This window comes from Zea mays, chromosome 6, assembly GCF_902167145.1.
Source record: "Zea mays cultivar B73 chromosome 6, Zm-B73-REFERENCE-NAM-5.0, whole genome shotgun sequence".
Lineage (NCBI taxonomy): Eukaryota > Viridiplantae > Streptophyta > Magnoliopsida > Poales > Poaceae > Zea > Zea mays.
In genome coordinates, this window is record NC_050101.1 from 98949429 (window position 1) to 98976645 (window position 27217).

General features: G+C 42.5%; 3 protein-coding genes and 1 long non-coding RNA gene across 5 annotated transcripts; 1 reads left to right on the forward strand and 3 right to left on the reverse strand.

Annotated features, from left to right (window-relative positions):
• Positions 1-2261: 2261 nt before the first annotated feature.
• On the reverse strand, positions 2262-15447 carry LOC100273858 (uncharacterized). Of its 2 annotated transcripts, none has more exons than NM_001148255.1 (4): positions 15254-15392; positions 4774-5252; positions 3128-3800; positions 2262-3051 (listed from the first exon to the last, which is right to left on the reverse strand). In NM_001148255.1, exons 2-4 carry the CDS (start codon positions 5179-5181, stop codon positions 2810-2812), a joined length of 1323 nt encoding a protein of 440 aa, NP_001141727.1. In that variant the 5' UTR covers positions 5182-5252; positions 15254-15392; the 3' UTR covers positions 2262-2809. The 2 variants fall into 2 exon arrangements, with proteins under 2 accessions (NP_001141727.1, XP_008647571.1); XM_008649349.4 differs by having other exon boundaries at positions 2315-3051; positions 4774-5249; positions 15254-15447.
• A 2416-nt stretch (positions 15448-17863) lies between these two features.
• LOC109940477 (serrate RNA effector molecule-like) lies at positions 17864-18495 on the reverse strand. The gene is made up of 3 exons (XM_020540012.1): positions 18443-18495; positions 18161-18355; positions 17864-17973 (listed from the first exon to the last, which is right to left on the reverse strand). The coding sequence occupies exons 1-3, from the start codon at positions 18493-18495 to the stop codon at positions 17913-17915; spliced, it is 309 nt and encodes a 102-aa protein (XP_020395601.1). The 3' UTR covers positions 17864-17912.
• A 1044-nt stretch (positions 18496-19539) lies between these two features.
• LOC103631224 (fructose-1,6-bisphosphatase, cytosolic) lies at positions 19540-21136 on the reverse strand. The gene is made up of 8 exons (XM_008652178.2): positions 21083-21136; positions 20839-21009; positions 20579-20665; positions 20365-20435; positions 20220-20285; positions 19970-20058; positions 19771-19838; positions 19540-19629 (listed from the first exon to the last, which is right to left on the reverse strand). Exons 1-8 carry the CDS (start codon positions 21134-21136, stop codon positions 19540-19542), a joined length of 696 nt encoding a protein of 231 aa, XP_008650400.2.
• A 1685-nt stretch (positions 21137-22821) lies between these two features.
• LOC103629623 (uncharacterized) lies at positions 22822-23208 on the forward strand. The gene is made up of 3 exons (XR_554541.2): positions 22822-22913; positions 23005-23076; positions 23176-23208. It is a non-coding gene; the product is annotated as an uncharacterized lncRNA (long non-coding RNA).
• The last annotated feature ends 4009 nt before the right edge of the window (positions 23209-27217 follow it).

Genomic DNA, 27217 nt, shown 5'->3' on the forward strand with positions numbered 1-27217 from the left:
GGGTAAAGATTACCCATGTTTTGCACATTTGCTCACTCTCTTTCTCCTCTTATCCATGGTTTTGGGAGATAGGGTTTAAGAGAGGCCTAGGGTTCTTTCTCCCTCTCCCAAGGTGATAGTTGCACACAACTAGGGTAAATGTAAAAACTTAGTTTCCAAAGTCCCTTATACTTTTGCTCCTTAAGTTCTTCCACATGTGATCATAGTCTTGAGTGCCAAGGTGTGTTCCAGCCATGGCAACACCTGGGGTGTTACAGCCCACGGCCCACCCTTCTGCTTCACAGCACGTACACACACCAGAACAGAGGGAAACGTCGGCCACAAAATTGGCATTTGGCAGCACGGGGGTCGTTCGTGAGTTTGGAGGGGCTCGGGGCAACATTATAAATAAGGCTCCAATATTATAAGTACTATTTTTTACTATTATATATTTACTTATAATTTAATGTATCAAAAAATGAGCGCTAAAAAAAGAAGTCAGATCATTACCTCAAATATATTATAGATCATCTTTAAAATGTCTTCTAACATTTCTTGATGCAAAATCATTAATGATAGCTTTAATATTAATATCATCTAATAAATTATTCTCAATATATAAAGTTGCTAGCATATTTCTTAGAAGGCATAATATCAATGACAATCTACAAGGAATCAATAGAATAAATTAATTCATATGATTTATTAAGCATAATTATTTGCTAAAGCAATTAAAAACTATAGCCTTGGCTGTATGGTATATGGAGTGGGGCCCTGGGATCTGGGGCCTAGGTCGGTTGCCCCGCTCGCCCTACCCCAGGCACGGGCCCAGCACTGGGCCACTGGCCACCAAACTGGCAGCATCGGCCACCATCTAGCCCTCAACCGAAGCACGACGAGCATCCCTATCCTCACCCAAACACAATCCCCCTCTGAATTTCGGCAAACGAAACCCTTACCAGCCTGTCCACGTGAACTGTCGGCTGAGAAAACTGCGGATCATGAGCAGGGCAGAGGACGCGGCGAGGTTTGGCGGCTTGGAGACGAACGACGGCGCTGGGCAACGGCAGGCACAGCGAGCGGCTGTAGATAATCATCCAGTCCCCACCTCAGATATTTGAGTGTTCAAAACTTATCCTTACCCACAAACGCCAATGCCCATCCACTTACTCCCTTCAATCATAAACAACAAGGCACAACAGCGGCTAAGATCTTTTTCTTTCCAGAACTCCACTTCAGCACTGCACTGATTGAACCCACAGCCCACTGTTGCAGACCTCCCTGTTGAGACCCTATCATTTCAAAAATCCCTATGGCAACAACCCAATCCTCCTTAACAAGATTTACTCTCCAACTCTAGGACTACTAACTTGGTATACCAACCCAAGACTTAAAACACACAGAACCAAAGATGTGATGTGCCAAAGTAGAACAAAAGCACTAAAATTCACAATTTCAGCTAACTGAACAGCACAAAACCAGTCTGACAGAGGAAGTTTGGGTGCATTTTACTCCCAAGTTTCTATAGTATCAAGACCATCTAACTCTAGGAAACTTGTTCATCTTACTTTACTCTAAAACTTTGCTACACAAGGTAGGACTCACAACCTCATAGAACAATTTCTAGAAGACATCAAATTTGGGCCAACAAATCTGAAATCCACACTTGATGACTGAACAAGTTTCAGACACAGTTATTGACAGTTCAATTTTTGGGAAGCCTTTCCTCCCCTTCTTGTGTGGGATCGAACCCCACTCACTTAAAGAAAGTTGTTATCTAACATATGGTCTTCAAACTTGCTATAGGAATTTCAGTCCAAAACCATATATATTAATCACAACAGAAATCCAAACTGAGTACCATACTGAAAAATTCAGTTTTCAGCTAACTGAACAAGAATTCAGTTAGTGCCAACTGACACCCCATCTTGAGGAGGCTTTTACTTCACTTTCCATGCATCATCAAACCTAAGCCACTCAAATATATTTGTTCAACAATATATAATCTTCAGTTCTTCTATAGAAACCACACCCCAAAGCTTAATGGATTAGCCACAAGGAAGCTCCAAAGTCAGTTACCATCTGAAAGCCATCCTACTAGGTGGCATAAGTGTGCAACCACTTGCAGGCGGTGCCTTATATATACAGATCCCGACAGAAGCAACACGCATCATATGGATTCATGTCCCCCGGCCCCCCAAACAAGCCAGCCAACAAGACTCAGCTGATACAGAGTTCACGAGTGACAGACATATGGGCAGATACATGACAAGCATATTGTTGACTTCAAGTGTATCAAATTAAAATGACAAATGAATGGTTTCGAGCATCGTCGTATAAAAACAGTACAAGTGATACCGATCGATTAATTCAGAAATCAAAACGCGCATAACATCTCAGTATTTGACTCTCAAGTTTCAATAACCCCACTTTATTTTTTTTCCTTTATTACAAGGTAAAAACACCACTTCGAGGAATACTAACTACTTTCGAAAAGAAGCGAGTAAGCTCACAATGAGTCCAATTGTTTCTGCATCAACACCGACGCATTTACCATAGGGCAAATAAGTAACAGATTATCTAGTGGCCCTCCAGGGGGCTTCTCACTTGGAATCCATCTCAGCCTGGGTCCCACCGATAGTACTCCCGTGCTTCGAAGGGTTTCTCAGATAAGGCGAGTCTTTGTACTTGGCATACATTGGCAGGTCCAGTGTCTTCTCTGCTACTCTTCCATCCTCGTGAATTCTCTCTATCAAGCTCTCGAGTGAAGGAAAGTTGGCCTGAGAATTTCAAAACCATGCCCCCACAAGTCAGGCACATGCATTCCAGCTCACTGAGAGAGATGTGACTGGTCCTTCAAATTAGCATTCAATAAACTTGCTCCTCCAAGTGATGTATCATTGGTAGGTTCCTGTCGGTTGAGATGTGACAGGTCCTTCAAATTGACATTCAACAAACTTGCTAGTGTTATATCATTCAAGAAACCTGATGTTAGTGGTGTATCCGAGATCCCAAGATCAGAAAAACTAGCAACTGGATAACATTGGCTGGGGTCGAAAACAACATCTGAACCTATAAACACCAAAAGTAAGTCTTGCATACCAAGTTCACAATATTGCGATGATAGAAAGCATTTAAGAAAACTTACCTGAACATAAGTCTGGAGCTTGAGTTTCAGAACAGGCATCATGTTCAGGGGCACAGAAAGCTGAAGAAGAATGCATCATAAGGTAAGCTTTTGACTGAGATATTGTATTGCATTCCATTGGAATCCGTTGCTCAATGCAAGCCGAAGGACATTGAGCCAACCAGTCATTACTTGGGCTATAGCTGGAACTTTGGATCGAAGGAATCTCTGTCTGAATGGAACCGAATATGGTCCCTGAAGTAGAGAGTCTGCCACCATATACTGGATAGCCACTGCCAATGGCACTACCAACAGGCACCGACTGATTCTTTGTCATTACATAGTTCAAATCAGTGGGACAAAAGGTTTTCCGAATGTCACCAGAAATTTGCACACTGCCAGTAGATGCATGGCATTTCAAAGGTCTGATTGGAAACACTATATCCTTACCATAGTCAAGGTGCTCAAATACAATTAACTCATCCACAAGTTCTTGCACATCAACAACCTTTTCTTTTGAGCACTCATTTGACCGTTTCTTGCCATGTGACTCTCCAAGAGTTTCAAAGTCCATGTCTTTATGACTAACCTGAGAAAGCATATATTCTGGATAGAGAGGCGAACCACATCTCTGTTTTCTTCTTTTTCTGGTATTCCAAAAGTTCTTTATTTCATTATCTGTGCGGCCAGGCAACTGAAATAAACACAATACGTTTGTGTCCAACGAGGTCAAATTGAATTAGTGAAAATGGTTTACAAATTCAAGGTAAAATTTACTGTGAGTGAAGAATAAGAAAATATCATGAAATGCCTTCAAAACACAAATAATAGAAACACCACAAATGAAAGATATTTCAGTTTATCAGAATAGTTAAAAGTAGCATCGATATCTACTTCCCATAACTAGCCATGGAATAGTTATATAAAGTGACATTGTCCACGTTTAACTACAAAATTCAACATCTACCACCGCGATCAACAATCCAACAAGGGATACTTGGCCACACATATCAAGTTAGTAAAGCAATAGGTAGCAAGGTTCGAGGCATGTGCCATGATCAAAATACACAGGTAAAATGAACATCAACATTAAGTATGGCATCCTGAAAAGTAACTGCAGCTACAATGGTGCTGGCATCTTAAAGGTCATGTAGGCTAAGATCTAGTAAGAGACGAAACAACCTAAAAAGTACAAGAACACCTTCGAAGTGTTAAAATATATGATAGTTGCACGAGCTCTCAAGCATATGGGAATATCAGAGCATTGATTAACCTATTAAAAGGATGGTGCAAGAGAAACAAACAAATTTATAAATGGCAAATGATGAATTGTCCAAAGAGAAATACAAAGGTAATGATATCGAATAACATATTAAAGGATAATCCAGGAGAAAGAGAAAAGGTAAACTTATAAATGGCAAATGATGAATTGTCTAAAGAGAAATGCAAAGGTGAGGATAATGACTACAGAGTAGGTGTTGCTAAAATGTGAACGAAAATACATAGAAGAAGAACAGCAGCAGGTGCAACATTGTAGCCTCTTATTCCAAAGCAAGCTGGGTTAGACATCTACGGAACCCAATATTAGATACCAGAAAAGGAAGTTTTGAATGCAAATGCAGGAAGGAAGCAGGAAACTGCAGAAGAGAAGCGAGCGCAACACTTACATATGAGGCCATCATGGACCACTTGGGGCCCCGTCTAATGTGAAGCTTGATTATCTTTTCCTCTTCCTCAGCGTTGAAAGGCTCCTTCTTAAGATCGGGCCTGAGGTGGTTCGTCCAGCGGAGACGACAGCTCTTGCCACAGCGGTTGAGCCTGGCATTCTGCTGCACCTTATTCCAGTTCCCCGCGCCGTGTACCTCGACGTAGTCTTTGAGACGCTTATCCTCTTCGGGCGACCAGGGACCCTTCTTCATCTGGGGCGTCCCGCTGGGGTTTTCATAGTCGTCGATGCTATCGGTCTCCTTGTCTTCATCATCAACGTGTTCATCGTCGGCCGAGACGTACTCATCGTCTAGGGGAGAGTTCTCTCCATCCGGCGCAGGGTTCTCGTCCACCCTCACCACCGTCATTTTGATTTTGAACTTTGAAGGCAGCTGGGTCGTCCTCCGAAAGTTGGGGCTCCTGGGGCTCCTTTAATCTTCTGCAAAGAATTTAGCGAATCGAGTGAAGTCATCAAATTAAGCGAACAGATTGCAGCAAATGGACCCCAACCAATCCAATCTAATCCAATAAAGTAAAATCTATCAGTAATCTATACAGATAATTAGAATCTTGATCTAATCCAATCAAATAAAATTAGTACTGATGCTTGTATATTTTAATACCATATGGAAATACTAAACCATAATTACAGGTGGAGGGTCTCTAGAACAAAGTGAAAGTATGGTGGATCTGGAACCTACGTCTCAGTGTCTTACAAACTAATATGAATAATTTACTTACAAGAATAGAACCACATGGAACAAATCTGAGACCTTGTTCATTTCATCCCCAAACCATTTGGATGAAACGAACAAGGCTTGAAGGATGGAGATTTTTCGCTGGCAAGTGTATAATGACACCATCTAACCAGAAAACGATTCTTCAAAAGAAGAGACCAGAAGAACGATTCTTTGGAAAACTCAATAGCCAGCAATCCAATAATCAAGCCTGCCAAGTGTTCTAGCAAACGCCGGAGTTGTTCGCCAGAGTTGAAGACAGTGAACTCAGGAACTCAACGCGATTTCAAACACACATATCTACTTTTCTGGACTCTATTCGATACATATGAAAACTGAACCAAACTGATTACAAACGCACACGACACACGAACTGCAGTCAACACGCTCACCGCAAGCTGCGCCATCCCCCAGCTCGAGTGCAACATTAGTTCCACTCACCCACGGTCTTCCTACAAAATCGCCCAAACGCTAAGTGTGCAGGCTCAATAACCTTAACAACCTAACAGAGAAAATACTCTGACCAACCAGCACTGATAAGAAAACAAACTCTGAAGAAGAAACGGTCACTGAAATTCTGAATGTCCTGAAGTTCTGAACGTGACTGAATTTTGCTGTCACCAAGCATCTCCATCCAATTCTCAAAACCCAAATAATAAGAAAGTACAAGTGCTGGAGTCGCACCTATCAAACTGAGGGGGATAAAACTGAAGTAATCGACCTCACTTTGGTCCGAGACTACACTTTTGGAGGAGAGATCACTGATCGATTTTTTTTACTCTTCCGCTCCCAGTCCTATCCAACAGCCCAATACATACCATTAAAAGCGGTTGCAAAATCTGCTAAACTACAACTACTCGAGTTCCTTCTTGTCCGGGGGAAAATAAAGCAGACAGTCCGGATTAATTTGACGCATGGGGCATGGGAGAGGGGAACAAGAATGGACTACAGCCACGGGAGAGGTGAAAGGGAAATGGACCTAATCATTTCCTATAATCGATTTTGGTGGTTGACGTCCATAACAAACCACGTAGACTAACTAGTTTGCCTAGATGTTTTTATCTCAGGTGCATAAGGTTCAACACAAACCAAGAAAGAAATTAAGTTGGGGACTTAACAATATTTAGAGCAAGACTTCAGAGTGTGCTGCCAAGTGGCGCACCGGACAGTGTCCGGTACACCAGGCCGAGCAGCACTCAAACCAGCCACTCTCGGGTTTCTTCAGGGCGCACTCCGCTATAATTCATCGGACATGTCCGGTGAGCCAACGGAGCAACGGTAACCTGCGCCAACGATCGTCTGCCGAAAGTGAACAGTGATGAACAATGCACGGCAGAAGTCAGAGCAGAGAATTCAGAGCACACAGGACATGTCCAGTGTGGCACCAGACTGTCCGGTGCAACTACAGGACAAAGGCTCCAACGGTCGTCCACTCCAAAACCCCAACGGGCGTGCTGACGTGGCACGCACCGAACAGTGAACAATGGTTGTCTGGTGCACAACCGGACTATCCGGTGTGCCCATCGCCAGCAAAAACAGCCAATGGCTAGGAAGTGGTTGGATGCTATAAATACCCCCCAACCACCTCCTTCAATGGCATCCAAGTTTTCTGAACTTCATATTCCTTGCAAGAGCAAAGACAAACACTCCAAGACACATTCAAAGCATTCAATCCACTCCAAGCTCCCAAAATCAACTCTAGTGCTTAGAGACTTGTGAGAGGATTATTTGTGTTCTTTTGTTGCTCTTGTTGTTTGGATTGCTTTATCCTTCCCTATTCTTATTCTCATGAGTGCTTTGTAAAGCTAGCAAGAGACACCTAAGTGTGTGGTGATCCTTGCGGTGTCTTATTGACCCAAGCGATTAAGGAGAAAGCTCATCCGATCTAAGTGACCGTTTGAGAGAGGGAAAGGGTTGAAATAGACTCGGCCTTTGTGGCCTCCTCAACGGGGACTAGGTTCTTTGGAACCGAAGCTCGGTAAAATAAATCACCGTGTTCACTTGCATTGATCTTTGCTTGATTTGTTTGCCATCTTTCCGCTCTCTAAAGTTTCCTTGCTAGTATTGATTTGAGTTTGCTCCCAAACGTCATCCGCATCTATTGAGCAACTCTTAGTAAGAGAAACAATCTTCCGCACATGAATTTAATTCTAACGCTAACCCTGGCCTTAGTGTATGTTTAAGTTTATAAATTTCAGTTTTCGCCTATTCACCCCCCTCTAGGCGACTTTCAAGAGGAGAGAAAACTCATGGGTGACTAGCCACCAAGATCCCGCCGGCAGATGGTGGAGCTCGCCGCACACGATGGGGTGGCGACAAGTGCGCCTACGGGGTAGCAGTTTTGCGGTTCTGCCAATAGTCGGTAGACCGTAGACGATAGAGCTATTCAAAAGGGGCCTGGCCCGTATCACAGACGGGCCAATATATATAGTGGGCTTGATATGTATCGACCCACGAGCGCGGGGCGGGGTCCGGCAGCAAGTTGGAGAGGACGCGAGGACCGAGGAAGCAGGCGTCGGCTCGGGCGGCCTGGAGATCCGCGAGACGGGGCTCGGACCTCAGACCGACAGGGGCAGACCCCGTCCAGGAGGGCCTCCGCGACGACGCGGGCCAAGGCGGCGAGCGACGCCCCAACCCTAGTCGGCAGGCGCGCTGTCCGGACAAGAAAGGGTGGGAAGGTGAGGGTCATCCGTGCCAGGAAGGTGATGGTCGCGTCATTTATTCCACTGACTGAGTGAATGATAAAGTTATTATCGTTGTTGATCAGAGCTCAGTATTACCAAATGGTTAAGAAATTCTTGTAAAATTGCTGCAAGGGGGGCCCTCAGTTAGAAAGCCTTCTTCTGCTGCAGGAAGTTGAATGTTTACAACGAAAATTCATACATTCCATTACGAGAAAGGAAAAGTCTGACAGTTCAATCACTACATGGTATATAGTGTTATAATAATCTCTTCTATTAAAACCTGAAGGAGATTCAGCCACTATCATGGTTTACAAAACCGGTGTAAACCAAACGGTTTACCAAAACCGCAGAGGTGCGGTTTCGGTTAACCACCGGTTTTTTTTCAAAATCCATCCCAAATTCAAAAAAAATGAAAAAAAAAACATAAAAACCGAAAATCAGCGGTAAACCGTTTTTTGGACCGGTAAACCGCCAATTTTTGCCGGGAAACCGGATTTAATGCCAAGATTGAGTTCCAGTTTAGGCATTTAATGGTCAATTTAGGCATATTAGTCTTGTTTACCGTTATATGCTATATGTGAAGATGATTTACTGTTAGATGTTATTTTTTTGCCCAGTTTAAGTGCTATATGTGAAGATGATATATGCTATATGTAAAGATGAGTTAGTATTGTTATATATGTGATGGTTTATGGTTTATGTATTAGTTATTGGTAATGTGTTATGGTTTAGTTATTGTTAAATGTGAATGTCCAATAATTTATGGTTTAGTTCTTGTGGACCACAGTTCGGCAATGGCAACCGGGACAAGACCCAATCTAGAACCCTTATGCATGACAATGGCAACTGGGACAGGGACCACCAGGCGAAGTATCACCATCGATCATGTATGGGTATGGAAACTATGGACCCCTCCACCGCCATATTCATATATATATATATATATATATATATATATATATATATATATATATATATATATATATATATATATATATATATATATATATACCAGGACCACGGTTCTTGTTTTCTCGCTAATGTATCGTTCTTGTGCATAAGTATTTATTTACCGTTCTTGTTTTCTCGCTAATGTATCTCACGGGACGTTTGGATCCCTTCATTTTAGAGGAATTGGAATTCACTCAATAAAGTAACTTATTTAGTTTGGAATTTGACATTCCACCACTTTCCAAAGTTCATATATAAGCCTATCTCAAATTCATGGGGTGGAGGATAGGAAATGGTTTTATGCATTAGTAGAATTTGTTTCTACTCTGTAACTTACATGACACTCTTCGTCCCACTCCTCTATAGTAAAAATGTAGCACATAAATATCTCCGACATCTTGCTAATAATAGTATACAAATATATTTTGTATAAAACCACATTATCTTAATTGATATATGCCTAAATTACTATTATTAGAAAGGAATTCAATTCCAATGATCCAAACAGGGCGTCATATCTTTTGTATAGATCTATCACTATCACTATGATGGATTAGAACAATATCACGATCCTTCCAACATGCCTGAGTATTATCACTATGGCTCGAGCTGAACATATGAGTATTGTGAAATAAGTCGACCTATGTGTCGTTGCCTCGTTGGAGAACTGTAAAAGAACTTGTATTTGAGTATTGCGAAGTTCGTTGGTTGTTTGTTGCACAAGAACTGGAGTTTGTAGTTGCATATGTATGTTGTATGTTATTTTGTGAACATATGTCGTGTGGATCAATTAATATTTACTGTGCAATGTGAATTGAGCAAATTACAAATAAATTCTGTCAAAATTTTCCATTTTTCTGTAAAAAACAGCAAAAACCGGCGGTTTAGAGCAGTTTATCGTCGGTTTTTCGCCGATAAACCGGTACAAATTCAAATTGGTTTGAATTGTCCAAACCGGTCGATTTTTACCAGTTTTCACCAGCTTACCGGTGGTAAACCGTTAGTCTGTTACCGGTGGGTACCGGTTTTCCCACCTAAAACGGTTTTGTAAACCGTGCCCGCTATCCACATTCTGTGAGCCTCTAGCCTCTAGCCTCCGTCCTCCCGACACGTGCCACCAGAGAAAAGGTGAACAGCAAAACTGATGCGTGTGCACGTGGACACAAAAACTCCCTCACGGACGCAAAATTTTCACCCACAGCCATACCACACCCCTCTCGGTCCCGCCCTTCACCTCTCTCCCACGACACTCGCGCCGCAGGCTCCTTCCAATCTCGTCGCCAAGCATGCGTCCCTGGCGTCGGCTGGGCTAGTCCGTCGCGCCTGCCCACAACATTAAACAATGCCACAGGTAACGTCGTCACCCTAACGCCACCGTCGTGGGCCATGGTTGGGATCGGAGCCCAAGGCATGACCCTAACACTGCCATGCGTGGCTATCCATGGCCTCCTGTGACGACGACTTTGGCCTCCTCAGTGACGACACACACCGGCCGACAACACCCTTGGCCCCCATCGCCTAGCAACCCACGACGCTGCCGTTGCCATAGGCCGACCATCCGCTTCGCTGACGCGGCTACGGGGGATGTCGATGGCGCCGACTCCTTCGCACAGGCTTAGGAGGAGATCAACCACCATGCCAAGCGACGCACACCAGTCGGCCCCGTCCCCCACCGACCAACAACCCGTGCCGCCGTCGCCGCTGCCACAGGCCCACATTCCCTTTAGCTTCACTGACGCGGCTACAGGGCCCGCCGGCACTGGCTCCTTCACGCAGGCAGGAGAGCAGCTACCATGCCGATTGCGGCGACCCAGTGCACCATGCCAAGCAGTGCTAGGAACGAATGCGCTACAGTGCTGAAGACTTGGGTTGCGGTGAGTTAGATTCAGCTAGGGTGGAATAGCACTAGGGTACCTTTATGCTATCCTACTGTTAATCAATCTCCATTGATGTTTTCGTTGGTTGACTATTTTTCACCTCCACAGTCAGCACCATCTTTCTCTCGCTAGCAGCCTTGTCAGATTTGTTTCATCGCCTTCATGCCTTGGAGATCGACTATATTGGTGCAAGTGGCCATGACAAGGCCCCTGCTTGTGGAGCCATCGATATGCTCCTGTCGCTCTTGATTTTGTCAGGATTATTTGGGTTGTTGTAAAACCTATCCTAAGCATGGTTGCATCAAAATTCACTCGTGCGGTGTTAGAGCAGGCAAAGTCAACAATCATGTTTGCTTTTCTGTCTATAATCCTTGTTTCGACTAATCACAGATTCTTTTGCGAGCACCATTGCAAGTCAATGTGGAACAAAAGCTGGATCTCAGGAGAATACTCTGTGTAATGTTCTTTTTGGTTGCCCAGGCGCTACTACACAAGGGGTATGTATGACCACTTCCCTTGTTTTGAGCAGTAGCATGTAATTTACATCCAATAACAAATTGTTGTTTATTGAGAGCTACTACCTACTGACATGTTATGCATCCTTTGTACATCAACCTTTCATGTAGGACCACTTAGTGAAGCAGCATTCATTCACATTATGCAAAATAGACTACATCAGTTTTGTGTAGGTATTTGATCGATAAAGTGAATGTAGCATGCACGCAGTGCTATCTCTTCCTTAACTGCGCCGCTTAATGCCTGTCTGAATGTAGTCATTCCATCTACCTCATTTGAAACTTTTTAGATTAGTGAAGGCCGTCAGTAAATGAATTCTTATATTCACCGATGAAGATGATCCTTTTGGTACTATTACAGGAGCAGTGAAAACTGATATGATTAGGACAACAGTTCAACGTGCAAAGGCAATTCTTCTATTTAAATCTACATGCTGCTAGCACATCTCAAAATGTTTTTGTGTGGAGTTCAGTTGTTTTAGTACTTTAGGTGCACTTCATGTTCGTGTAACATCTAAAAGAGGCTGACAAGCAAATTAATTGCCTATCACGTATGCAGAGAAAAAGTAGTCATATGAGAGGTGTCTTCGTGTTTTGGATTCTTGTGTGCACATATGACTGCACAGTTTTATAATACAGATTTATGATTCCACAATATTTATGGCTCACATATGACTGCACAAATTTGGATTGTGCATATATTAGTATAGTTTTTACGAATAGAGTGGATGAATGGCTACATGTAAATCAAATAGGCTGTTACATTGTTGGTTGAATAATCAGTGTAGACTACTGGTTAATTAGCCAATCCACTATTAAGGTTCAAAGCTAGCCATTAATGGACAAGACATTTTGATAAAGCTGTCATTCGTTGTCTCTTTTCATTGCCATAAAAAAATTAAAATTTTCTGCTGTTCGAAAGAAAAAAATGAGTACCGAAGCACTGAATAGGAACGATCCATTAAAAGGTTATTCTGGTTTGTTTTGTCTACGGTGTGTGAGGAACATGTTTCTAGGGATAACAGCTATTGACTATCCATTTATTTATTTATTTCTTCTTTGGTACAGACAAATATCGGTGAATCAAATAGAGCATGCAGAGACCATGGAGAGGGGAAACTGCAGCCCGATGGACACAGTGACCCTCAATTGGGAAATTATTTGTTGCAATGCTCAGGCCATGCAGCGTTCTGGAAGACCTATTGAATCAATTTGCAGCAGACTGAAAGCTATAGAAGGCTGCATTAGAGGAAACTTAATGGGCAAGTATGTTCATTTCTCGGCCTATACAGTTTACACACTAGATCCAAACATAAACATTGATGAGCTTGGCGTACCATGTTGTACTGCTCTGAACCTGACATATCCTGAAACTATCAATCCATATAATATTGAGAGGTGAACCAATTTTCTTATTGATAAATGTTATTTACTTAGCGTGCTTTTGCTGGTCATTTGCAGCTAAATCCAATGATTTCAGGTTGAAGGAACCCTTCGTATATGGGCCTCACCCTCCCCCAGGGAAGACCGGTGCAAAATATATTATCATGGACGATGGTCAGAGGCTTGATCTTCAATATGTGAAGAAAAGAAACGATCAGCATCTAGAGCTTGGTTACAAGGTGAGTATCAACTTCACTTTGGTTGTAGAAGCTGCTGTTTTTCTAGACAATGTCATTGGAAATTTTTATGTCTTCGATTCATTTTGTGTCGGATTTCCCTAGGTGGAGAGGCATCTCAATGATGGGGATTTTGTTCTTTTCTATCGGCAACAAAGTCTTCATAGATTGTCTATCATGGGGCATCTCATCAAAACTATGCACTACTCAACTTTCCAGTTGAACTTACTTCACAATACAATGATGGCTTCTTCGATGGCGATGAGATGAATATGCATGTAAATGTGAATTGAACTCTGTTTTCTTTTCTCCATGTGTGGCCGTACTTGACAGTTAGTAGTTTCTGGATTGACACTTTATAGTGGATGCAGGTATGGCGAGAGTGTGTTAGAGGTTAAGAAGAATCCTAACTGGATATGTCCAGTTTGTTGTGACATCTGCAATTGCAGTTTATTGCAGAACTAAGAAAGGATGGTTCCCTACTGGTTCTGCGTATAGGAAGGTATGTTTTATTGCATAATGTTCCATTTTACATTTAGAAGGCGCAAACTGCTACTTGAATTAGGACAATATATACTTTGTTTCTTGAGCATGCATCTCTTATTAGCCACAAGAATATGAGCTTTTACTTAGCTTATGGTGGCTTAGCTAGATATGTCATTGCTGAATTCGTTTAGTAGTCGAGACAATGTACATCATTTTTACTTGTTAAAGCTTGTTGGTCCACAATCATTGTGGCTTTCTTTGCCTAATTTTGCGGCCGCATTAAAATGTGTCCTATAAGGTGTAACGTATGGTTTAATTTATTCTCCTACTGCATAAAGTGTTTAGCGCCCGATAGGGCGCTTCCTTTTTCTAGTAAAGATTAAAGCCAGAACGACAGCCTTGGGGCTGCGCCATGTCTAGCCTCGTTGACCGCCCTCTCCCATGAAGTTCAATATCAAAGGCAAAAGCTAAGAATGCAATAATTCCTATGGTGTCATTTGATAGCTTGCTATGGAACAAGAAGCAAGAAAAGTACAATGAGCACAAGAAAGCCAAGAAAGACTCAGGTTACGTTGTGATTGTCACCATAAGATTATGATATGTGGGCTTACTGTAATGTGTGAACACTTGTTTGTATTTGATTCACCATCCTAAAATGAGGACTAAACTTTAGTCCCAGCAAATTTTATTTAAAAGACCTACTTTAGTTACCTGACTACATGAGATATGTATTACTGTAAGAATCTATGAACACTACGTGAGATATCAGCATGTGCCAACTGCCAACCCTTCATGTACGAATTTGTGGACGCAAAGGAAGTACATGAGAAATTTCGGTTACAATGTCACACACGCACACATATTGGAGCTTTCGGAACTGTAAACAGATTAGAGTTCCTCCATAATCTGCATTTTTCTTTCTTGTAATGGTGTACAGTTGGAACACAAGCATGAGAGTCTGCTAGGAGCAATAAGTCATTCTCCCAACCGATACCACCTGGTGTAAGGCTATCTCAAGCATATTTCCTATCTCATCCCCTATTTCAAACTTCTCTCTGCAAACAGTGTTAAACAACGTCATCTACAGACTACAGTTCCGCGTCCCCTATTTTACACACTCTACTGGAGAAATGTTTTCAGATCGGCTGATCGCCAGAGGGGCGATCAGCCGACAAATCACGATTAGTCGACGACCAGCCCGATTAACCGGGCTCTGATCGGTCAATCAGACATCCTGATCGTCCAGGGCTATAGGAACCGATCAACCTTCATATATATAACTACACGCCCATGGACATGGCTTCAGGTTCAGGCTTTCAACAAGGAAAACAGCCATACGTGATACGCCCATGGACATGGGCAGCAACAGGCCAACAGCCATACTACAACATGAAGCAAATAATCACTGGAAGGTTTCAGGCTTTCAGCATCCAAGTAAAACTGAAAACCAACAAACATGGACATGGGCAGCAACAGGCCAACAGCCATACGCCCATACCTACAGGCTACAGTACAACAGAGCACACCAGAAAACAGGGACAAGATCTGAATCTGGAGACTGGAGACCGTACCTGCAGGCCGGCTGCTGGCGCCGCCACGCCGGGGATGGAGGAGGGGCCGAGGAGGACGATGCCGCCGTATCCCCCGTCACCGGTAGCGCGCCGCCGTCACCTGTTCCGCTAGGGTTCCTCCCTCGGCAGCTGGTTGCCTGATTCGTGTCGTGTGTTCCTGGGCGTTGCTCTGTTGGCACTTGGTTTGGTTGTGCAGCTTATGCTCACGTGGTGGGAATTGGGAAAAAAGAAGCTGGACTGGGCCGCTGGGCAAGTGAAGTGGACCATTGGGCCGACATTTCAATCCAGCCAGCCAGGCTGATCGTTCCTAAATTAATCGGACGAGCAGGCCCTGATCGCGTCGTTACCCTTGATCGGCACTGGAGTTACGATCAGCCAATTAATCGTAACTAATCAGACATTCTAAAAACACTGTACTGTAGACAGTCAAAGATTCCATGCTTTTTCTTTTTTAAGCTAAACTTATACTCACAGGAAATGGTAGGTTTGCTTTGGAGGTATGGAGGTCTTTTATGATTAGTCCTATGGTGTACATTGTTTGACTTAGATTAATCATTTAAATGTATTTGGAACTCTAGATGTACATAAGCTCTAAGTTCTTGAAAGCGTGACATTTCCAGAGCCCAATGGTATATTGGTGCACCATGAATCTCTACAACTATTAAGACTCATCTGTAGACTGCCCCCGCTCTCCCCTGACTCCCGCGGACCCCGCGCGCACGCCTAACTACCCCGCCGAGGATCCCGCCGCCCGGCAAACAACCGCCGCCGAGGATCCCGACGCCCGCCCGCCCACCCCCACTCAGCCACGATTCCCAGCCGAGCATCCCGTCGCCCGCCCGCCCCCAGCCAGCCGGGATTTCGCGCCCAACGCCGCGATTCGCGGGCGCCAGCCGCAATTCCCCGCCGCCCGGCAACCAAACGCCGCCGAGGATCCCGCGCGCGCCCGCCCGCCCCCACCCAGCCACGATTCCCCGCCCAACGCGCGCGGGTCACGCGCACGTCGCGCCCGCCCGGCCGCCCGCCGCGATTGCGCGCGCGTGCCGCTCCCTACGCGCGCGGTTACCGCTCGCACATCCCACTGTCATGTCGCTCCCTACGCGCACGCCCGTCGAGCACGGCCCCGAGCTATCCGCCAACCAACGCCACGGAGCCGTCATCAATTAGTTCCCCTGCTCAAACCCCTTTTCAATCTCCTGCTCAATCCCGCACCACTTCATTCCCCCGCCCTGCCCCCTTAGATTCCCCGCCTCGCCACCTTCATTCCCACGTCAGTGTGCCGCTGGAGAAGAATGCAGTGTGCCGCTGGAGAGGAAGGCCGAATGTGAAGGAGCTTGCCCCAACACCGGATAGGAACGATATCTGCTACTGCTCAACCGTGCAGGCCTCGACCAAGGTATGCCATTATGATCGACTCTCCAATGAAGTATAATGCAGCAGTACCCAAATACCATTTATTATATGTTTGTTCATACTCAGTTTGCTAGGAGTCATATTTGAATTGTAGACCATGTATTGTTTTGTTTGATTCTGAGTACTTAAGTCTCATGTCAAATAAGTAGAACCACCAGAGGGTTAATGCCACAATCTTCTAATGCCTACTGCCCCATCCATGCAATAATTATTAACAAGTTGCTGCAGACACACCTTTTACTACTTGAATTTACCTGCTAATAAGACTGTTTGGTGAATTTACCAAGTTTCGGATAATACCTGCTACATCATCTGAAGACTGTAAATAAATGTGCAAATTATTAGCAACCCATGGTTGTTTGTCACGATACAATCATAACTTGTTAAAATACAAGTGAACAAATCCCAACATCTTAATAATGTTATCAGACATGATTAATAATAAACTTACAAGGAAAATGTGCAGTATACTAACTTCTCCATAAATGGCCCATTTAGAGAGAAGAGGGTAATCACTAGCAATTCTAACTGGAGCATACCCAGGAGGAGCAATAGCCTTGAAATCAGTGTGTTGTCATCATTCCTTGTCCAAACTGATAATACAATCCAGCTAGCAGTTCTACGATCAATAGATTTGTCGCTTGAAACAGTCCTGTTACCACATTGGCTGTAAACCACACAGCAAGCTATGTGGTTAACCTGAAATAAGACAATACATGGAAAAAAGGTAACACACAGGTAACAAATAACATTATTTGAAATGGAAGACACTGTGAAACAATGTCACCATGTAACTTACTGCACAATTTTGTATTATATTAATCATCTCTGTTTTTTTCTCTGCCATACTAGAAACAAAACCCAAATATGCAACACCAATAAATGTGACATGGAAGACAATCAAGAACATTAGAGAAGAATAAATGGTATTTGGGTACTGCTGCAGTGAGCGAGTCAAATACCATCAAGAACATTATAGAAGAAATTTGTCTTATTTTTTGGGACAGAGGGAGTACTACAGCGTTGTGTTAAAGAAAATTGGCAAACAACTGTAGCAACCGCAGCTCATTCACGGAGTATGGTTCGACGAACGCGAGAGCAAATAGAAATTCCGGCTATTCATATGTTGCAACGGAATCTAACAGGATACACAGGCGACCAAAAACTTAATTTACTTGTCCATAACCTTCCTTTTTTCCCTTCATATAAAGAGGAAACAGCCCAAATCTCCAATGGATGCTGGACCCTACAAGCTTCTGTAGTCAAGGACAGTAACTTCCTCATCAGGGGCATCGAGGTCGTTATAACTGCAAAAAAGCCACGTAAGAGCTGCATGGCGTTACTAAAAATCTCCAAAAAAATACAATGTCATTTCTAAGTTCATCAACAAAAGAAATAATACGCCTTCAACACTTCACACCAACATAATAGCAAGATGAATATCAAAAGCAAGCAAACATGAGGAAGAAGAGATTCTGGAATTGGGGGATAAACCTTCTAAGACGGCGATGGTCATGGCGGAAATTCGGAGGCATAGCTATAATCAGTGCGGAACCACCCATCATTGACTCGAGCATTCCTGTGCTGCCATGTGGTGCGCCATTTGGTTCAAACGGAGGAGGTTGCCCTTGCTCTCTCAGCATATGCATCACTATCTTTGGAGGTGCAGGAACAAATGGCCCCAGGGGACTGAAAACAATGGCAACCACAATAGTTAGCACTTAGCAGTCCATAATTGCAATCAGAATATGATGAAATGCATGTCTTTTCACTTACCCAGCACCAGGTACTGGCATCAATATCGGTTGTATGGTATTTAAAAGTGACATTGTTGGATGAAAGTACTGTACAGCTCACTCAACCTTTGAGAAGTACATGAATGGACCTATAGCTTCTTAGGGGCATTGTGATCTTTCTTCTTCTTTGGCTTCATTTTTTTAGAACCTTCATCTGGCCCACTCTTCTGCTTCTTTGCTCTAAAAGTAATCAGCAACCAGATTTCTTTATTAATTCAGTTAACTGTATCATGATGTTTGCAGCAGAAATTAATACCATCAGAAATTGGACTGTCGTTGCAGAGTTATTTTCAATGAATTATTGAAGTGACAAATTTGTGCGATTTCTGGTACATTTCAGATTGTGCGGATTTCGTAAAGGGAGACAAGGACAAGCATTTGAGGGTTAAGGTGTGTCTGTTAGGATCCCTACTAAGGTTCTCCACATTACCACTCGCGTGTCCTCTTGTGGTGAAGGTATCAAGTTGTCTACTGTTTGGCTTTATTTAATTTTACTGATTGAGTTTTTAGTGCTTTCATTAATAGGAATACGTATTACATTGATTTGTTCACTATTCACTAATTTATACATGTGTTAAGCATTAAAGTGCTCGCAGTTCACACAATATTATGTTATTGTTAATTTTATTTTGGATTCCTTTTGTCTTAAAAAGATTTTTCTTACTACTATAACATGTAAAACTAATGTATCTATCCTGCACCATGGGAGGTGATTTTTGTTATTTACGTTATTATCTACTCCTTGTGTTCCTAATTATCTACTCCCTGTGTTCCTAAATTTTCTTAACAAGATTTTTGTTATTTACGTTATTATCTACTCCCTGTGTAAATACTTGTGTGTATTTTGGGTATTTATTGGGGTAGTCTAAAGTTTATATGCATACTTCCTGTATATAGAGGTTGATGATATTTATCTAATGATAGTGGTAAGGCTTAGCTAATAGTATGATTTGTGTACGGTGAGTTGCATCCGTTCACAATTCTCTTTCTCACATGCTTCTCTTCCTTCTATTTTGGATGCCATCATTACCATTATCACTAACCACTTCCGAGATATCTTCTCTATCTTGGCCCAAACTATGCCTTAGAGTTGGTGCCTCTATCATCGTAGCTCCCGAGGAACACTGGGGATCTGTCGTGAAGTTTAGCGGGAGCAAGTTCAAGGGCCTGCATTATAAATTTAGCAGGAGGATTTTCAGTTATATACAATGCCAACCACTGGTTAAAAAAACATGGCATGTTAAAAACATAGCATCAAGATTTTTTCAGTTGGGAATTGGGGTCTGAGAAAGGGAAACTGAAACACACCTGTTGTTTGCCTGTGAAAGTCTGGCCTCCAGCTTGTTCCATCAGGAATGACATCGGGAGTAGTAATAGTAAGTAAAATATATTTTTCATACAGAACGCTGGAATTCCACATAGAACCAACCAGTGTGAGGACAGGAAGCTAAACTACAGTCCCGGGAGTAGTAATAGTAAGTAAAAAAAAGATTGTTGCCTTTGTTATACCGTAGTTTCCCGTTTGGACTCTTTTGGTCTGCTGGGCACAAAAATATGCCCCCGTATATTAAGGTGCGATGGACATCTGCAACCATACTGCAAACCATTCACAAGGACCACAACAACATAGATTCAAGCGTTTTAGTTAAACAAAATAGAAGAAAAAACGAGTAGATACCAATAGCTTGAGCACTACTATTCTTAAGAAAACTTCAGACACATTCAGTTCATAACCGTAGAAGAAAGCAATGAATCACCTTCTGATATATCTAAAGGATCTAGGCGGTGAACCATCCTCAGGATACTTGCATTTCTCCACGAATCTGAAACGGCATAAACTTCAGCTTGGCTTGTTACAAAATCACAGTAGTTTTTGGACAGAAACGAGCCCCCTCGTCGTACTTGGCTGTAGGCCCATCCCAGTTTTTGGCGTTCCCTTCGTTGACTGAATAGATCTTCCCTTTCTTTGCTATCTGCACAAGAAAAGAACGATGCACGCACAAAACGTGATACCCAAACTCAAGTAGTATCATTTTGTTTTATAGTGCTAACCAGGAGTCTCGATCAGCCAGGAAAGAAAAGAAGTGCAGAGTTTTTTTTTATTATTATCATTAACCTTGATATTTGGATGAGTCAAAATGAACTCTCCAAGGGAAGGATCGAGAGTGAAGCCATTGACTCCGTTCCCAGTGCTCAGCACAAGCTGCCATAGTTAGTAACGGGGGTCGATACAGTTATAAGACGTGTCTGTGCTGCTTGCCTCTCTTTAACATGTGTCAGTGTCGCCATCCATCATAGCATACATCTGTGCTCGTAAAGACTTTGTTTTTCCAACTCCACGGCTGCAAGCTTGATCAACTCCTCAGAATGACGTACAAGCTCATAAATGGTTCCCTGACAGGATCTAAGAGTTGTTATTATCATCAAGGCACGTGCTTCATCATCGTCGATGGCTGCATGTGCATCAAATCTATCCTGAATAAGGCAGATTTCATTCTGTGTATCTGCAATCTGCTTCTCTGTCTCCCAGTACCGAGCAATACCACTCTCATAGGAGCATCAAATCTATCATGAATAATGCAGATTTCATTCTGTATAAGGCAGAAATGTTTTGCAGAACAAGTATAGATTTCTGAAGTCTGCCGATCTCTTCTTGTGCCTCCTCGGCGCTCATGCGTGGATGGGAGGGTGGCTTGTTCCGTCCTGACCCTGACGAACCGTGTCTCTTTGCGTTGAGAATCTCTTGGACCAAGGACTTGTGTGTCTTGATTGGTGTGATTGCTTTGGAGAAATCATGGTCCTCTTCTTCTAACATTGCATACTGCACCTCTTCTGGACAAGCAGTAGCGATGGTGTGGTTAGCCTTATGGAGCTCCTTAGATATGTGGTCATAGCGTTCGACGAGAGCTCTGTAAGCCCTGTAGACTTGCTCCACATGGCTTATCAGTTATCACCTCTGGCCTGGTGTGCTAGTACATCTCGGCTCTCTTGCCAAAGGAATCGGCTTCCTGTCCAAGGAGTTTGAGCATGATCTTGACAACGAGACATGTTTGAGAAATGATCAGCAAAAAAATTGTGTCTAATGTAATCTACAGAGCAAGTTGAAATTAATAAAAACGTGAGAGGCGCCTACCCAATATGGAATTTGTCTGCAATTAGAAAGTAGTCTTGCGACATTTAATAAGTCAAACAAAATATAAGTTGTAACTAGCGTATCCCATTTGTGATCTTATAATAAGTCAAGCAAACAGATACCTGGTGGCTCACAACAAATAAGAAAATTACAAGCCTTAATCACAGTCACACCTACAGTCCAAAATAAGTGCTCAACCAACCAACCCACACTGCTCCTTTGTCGTGCTATATCAATGCATTGGACTATTTTACAATTTAGTTTAAAATATTTTCAAATGATAATAGGTTTTGATGGAGCCAGCTGTATTGAACCGTGAAAGAGTTGCATTGGACAAGAAAACCAGGATGCCTGTGTAAGTTATATTATAAACAATAGTTAACACAAGATTTCACTATCAATTTTATGAATGTTATTTAGTCGCATGTTTAATATAGCTTCAGGTTGTTCGATGACTATAGCGATGAAGATTTTTATGGGGTACAACAGAAGTATAGTATTGTCGCTCGAGTTGAAGTTAAATTCCCGATTGAACCACGTTATCGTGACAGGCAACATTACATTTTGTCTGACATCAATGTAAGACAATCCCTCTTTAGGTTTTATTTACATAACTATATATAATGTTCGTACCACAATCTATTTTGTGCTGAAATCAAATTAGGGAGCCAAGATCGAGGCCATTGCAACTCGGTATGAGATAGTCAAATACTTCAACAGTTTGCTCCATGAAAAGCATGTCTACAAGATGCACAACGTATGGTTTGGTCTTAATCCGGGTGCATTTAATTTTCGACATCTAAATGGTACTATGGAGTTGTATTTCACCCAACAAACTGTCGTAGAGCCATACATTGTCCCAGTTCAAATGCCACCATTTCCAAAACATATATTCTTGAACCTTGATGATATTGCCGAGCTGCCAAACAGGACTTTAGTTGGTAAGAATATATCGATCTACTAACCCTATTAAAAATTCCTTTACACAAAATTGAGTATTAATCCATATTTAATTGTGTTTTTTGTAGACATTATGGCTATTGTAGTCCACTTGGATACAATCCATCGCACAATGTGGGGTACATTCAAGAAGATTGTTATAATGGATGCTAGGTATATTCCATTAATATATTACCGATATGATGTTAAATCTATTAGTACTAATCTATTCTTCACAAAATCAATGTCACAAGGTGGTCTTTACATACCATTAAAGTTTGGGGCGATTTACTAAACAAAAATGCACTCCGTTGGGCGTTGGCTAATGAGAATTATAGCATCATAATTGGGACCATGTTTCGGCGGTTCAGAAAACAAGGTACAACATATGTTTACGCCTTGCAAACACATTATTCACTATTTTTTCTTTTATAATGATTCATATTGAATATTTAAATATGCTATTCTAGAGTGTCTCGAATCAACTGACCATACAACAATACACTTCAAACCGTTCCATCACAACACCCATTATTTTGAACGTAAGTATTTTATAAGATTACCTACATCAAAATTATGTACTTATTTTCATTATATTGTGAACTGAGTATACATGTGATTAAATGTTGCACTCATTGCAGCAATTCAAAAGGCTTTGGAGGCGCGGAACGATCGTCAGTTTGCCGTTAGATATCTTGACGACCAAAGGCGTAGATAGAGTCTGTAACTTTTGCAAATCTGAATTTTATGATGGAATACATGTACTGTTATTGATGCAACTTACATGTGTCAAAATTTGTAAAACATTTTGCTCTACTGGGACATATCAATGAATAAGTGGAACATCAAATCGTTTAGCCCGTACGTTTTCCATTTATAACACTATATTGGTTTAATGTTGTATCATGTTTGACATTAAAATCGTAACTTTGCTCGTGATATTATGTCAAATATACAGATCAAATTCGGAACAAATTTAATGTACATTCGGTATACCGAAGCCCATCTATAGGAGCTAGGCGTGCTCTAGGAAGATATTCCACATCACCAGAGTTATGAAAACAATTACTTAGCGCGTCACCCATATCCATCTATGCAGTTCAAACTTGGAATATAATAAAATATCTTATACGGACACCAAAATCGTTCTCCTATCACCTCTCTCTAGGTCTTATCTCTTTACTCTCGGTTATGATGCTTGTTTCTATATCCTCTATTACCAAGGGCATCTTTTTTGATCTTCTATTCGCTTGGTTTATTGCAGTCATATCATTTCACCCTTGGTTCTTGCAGTATTATTTTTATGCTCATGTTTTCTCGGGTACTGTTCTTGTTATAGATCAGATGGGACATAATGCCGGTCGCAAACCATTCACAGACATCTCTAGCAATATCATTAGAGGTAAAGGTCAATACACAAACTGACCATACATCGTCGAAACGTAATAAGTAGGGAACACTAATACACAAACTTACATTATAGGTGATCAAAATGAATTGCTCGAACCAATGGTCGATGCTAAGGAGCGTAAGAGGAAAAGGGATAGGGAAAGATATGCAACGATGTCCATTGAACAAAAAAACGAGAAGAATAGGAAGCGTCGTGAAGCACGTCAACGAAACAAGGGACACAATGTGATGCCCAATGTGTCAGGAGGTGATGAAAAACGTCCAATTTTAATTAATAAATCTGCGCATAAACCTACAATTGGAAAGTAATTGTGTTCATATTTTATAGGTGACCAAAATGAACAGCTTAGGTTGTATAATCAGACACCAAGGCGGAAAGAGGGAAAGTTAGAGTACATAAGAAAACGTAGAGCACTGCAAGCTAGCACTTTGAATCAGGGGTCCATTGCCATGGAGGTCCCAACATATACCTCTGAGGTTGTACACCCTACAGCATATGTATCGGAACCTGATTCATCCTCTGATAACGCATGCGACTGGGTTATCCCTGAATACACCAGTACACCTTTCATGCCAGCTTCAACACAAACTGAGGATGTCGGTTCACCCGATATGTCTGCTGAGCCACTAAGACGTAAACATCATGTTCTGCATGGTGAAAGACAAGCTATCTTAGCCCGTCAAAACAAGAAATTTGAAGCAAACATTGCACGTAATGTGGCTACTTTGACTGAGGATACTATCAGTGACGTCAGACAAATGGATGATTCGACACAACCCGGTTCAACTATAGAGATCAACAACACTGGTAATTATACTAACCAGTTTTAAATGGATCTTGCACGACGACGATAAAATGTAGTCTGACTAAACGTGTGTTTCCATCAGTACAATATAGGAATACACGCCAAAGTGCGATCATGGCAACAAATGGGAGTGCAAACATGGTCGAACAAAGAAGTGGGTTGGAGCAAAGCCAGTCGGTCCTAAGGTTCATTTCCAATGGTAATTGTTAAAAATCTTTGTTGAGGTTATATATTTTCTCAACCCTGAATGCCCTGTCTTTTACTTGGATTGTATTTTCACGATCCAGTTGATGACGATGATGAGGGTGTCATATTCGGAGAGGATAATGATGAGAACGAGGGATATATATTCGCTGGTAAATGTACTTATGTCAATTTCTATTACAATACCAATGCGTATCTAAATTCAAATGTCTTAATCATTCTTTTCCAAAAAAATATCAGATGAGGACACTAACGAGGACTTCGAGATAGATGGTACTCAAGATCAATCTGTTGTCACTGATGTGCCTGACCCGTATGACAAGGTCTACAGTAACATCCCTGAAGAAACACATATGCTGAAGCACGTTCCCGACTGTGGTTATTGCACTGCGAAGAAGTTTGAGTATGAGCCGCCTGGGTTTTGCTGTCGAGGTGGGAAGGTTGAGCTAGCCCCACTAGAGACCCCTCCCCAGCTCAGGAGGTTGTGGGATAGTGCAGACTCTGATGCTAGGCACTTTCGTGATAACATCAGGTTTTTTAATGGCCATTTTTCTTTCACTTCCCTGTACTGTTGCCTCGACAGTATGACAACTAATATGAGGGATTCTGGTATATACACATTCCATGCACAAGGCATGATGTATCACAATATCAAGTCATTTGGTAGTGAATGTGGGGCAGAGCATAAACACCTAGAGCTTTACTTTTACGATGATGATCCCAGTCTCGAGCATCGATTCCGTAAGTGTCGTGAAGATCAGATTCAGAAAGACCAAGAGGTTATTAAACAGATAGTTGGCATACTTCATGGAAATCCGTACTCTGAGCACCTTAGGAGCATGGGTCATGTTGAGAACCTTGCTGACTATCACATCGCATTGAACCTTGATCAGACGTTGAACCAGAAGACATATAACACACCTCTCACTTCGGAGGTGGCCGCTGTCTGGATCGAGGGGAGCGAACGGCGAGGCCAGTTCAGCAAGAGTGTTATGCTACATGGGAAGGATAGGTCAAGCCACGGCATCCGCTCATACCATGGATGCTACGATGCGCTATCATATCCACTGTTCTTCCCTAGAGGTGAACTTGGATGGCATGCAAATATCCCAAAGGTTGGTGTATCCATGGACGAAGTGGATGCATACCGGGCGACGCATAGGGCAAGTAATGCAAATGATGAAGATGCGGGTTAGTTGTTTCTTTGTAATTTCTAAGTTGTTCACATTATTAAATATGTTTTCGACATCACTAAATAATCGATTCTTGCGTATGCAGAACCTCCTACCCATCTATGTGTGTCCGTGCATGATTACTACTGCTACAAATTTCAGATACGTCCAGGGGTATTCAATCCAATACTTCATGGTAAACGGCTTTTCCAGCAGTTTGCGATCGACACATACATTAAGATTGAGAGCTCCCGTTTAGATTTCATACGTAAGAACCAGGATCGGTTAAGGGCTCCCGTTTAGAATACCAGGGCTTGGTGGATAGCATGTTAGATGGAGATGTTAGAGGAGAGAAGGTTGGAAAGCGAACTGTGTTGTCACCGTCGTTTATTGGCGGTCCTCGTGACATGAGACGTCGATATATGGATGTTATGGCTCTGGTGCGGAAGTTTGGTAAACCAGACATCTTTCTTACCATGACATGTAACCCTAACTGGGATGAGATAAGGAGAGAGCTTCTACCTGGATAGACACCGCAAGATCGTCCGGATCTTGTAGTGCGTGTCTTTCATGCGAAACTACAGGAGCTAAAGCATAGGTTGACTAAACAGGATATTCTCGGTAAAGTCCGAGCCTACGTCTACGTCGTGGAATTTCAAAAACGAGGTTTGCCACATGCCCATTTTCTACTCATCATGCAAAGGAAGTACAAGCTCACGTGCCCTGAACAGTATGACCTTTTGTTCTCAGCTGAGATCCCATCCAACAAGTACCCTGAACTGCGAAAGATGGTTATCAAGCATATGATGCATGGCCCGTGTGGGTCGCTAAACCCTAACTTCCCATGCACTAAGGGTCATGCATCGTGCAAGAATCAATACCCCCGGCATTTCCGTGAGGCAACCATGCAAGGGAAGGATTCATATCCTAATTACAGACGTCGTGACGATGGACGTAAGGAAAAAGTTCGAGGATGTGAATTGGACAATAGATGGGTTGTCCCTTACAACCCTTACCTCCTTCGGCTCTTCAACTGTCACATCAATGTTGAGGCGTGTGGGAGCATCAAGGTTGTTAAGTACCTGTTCAAG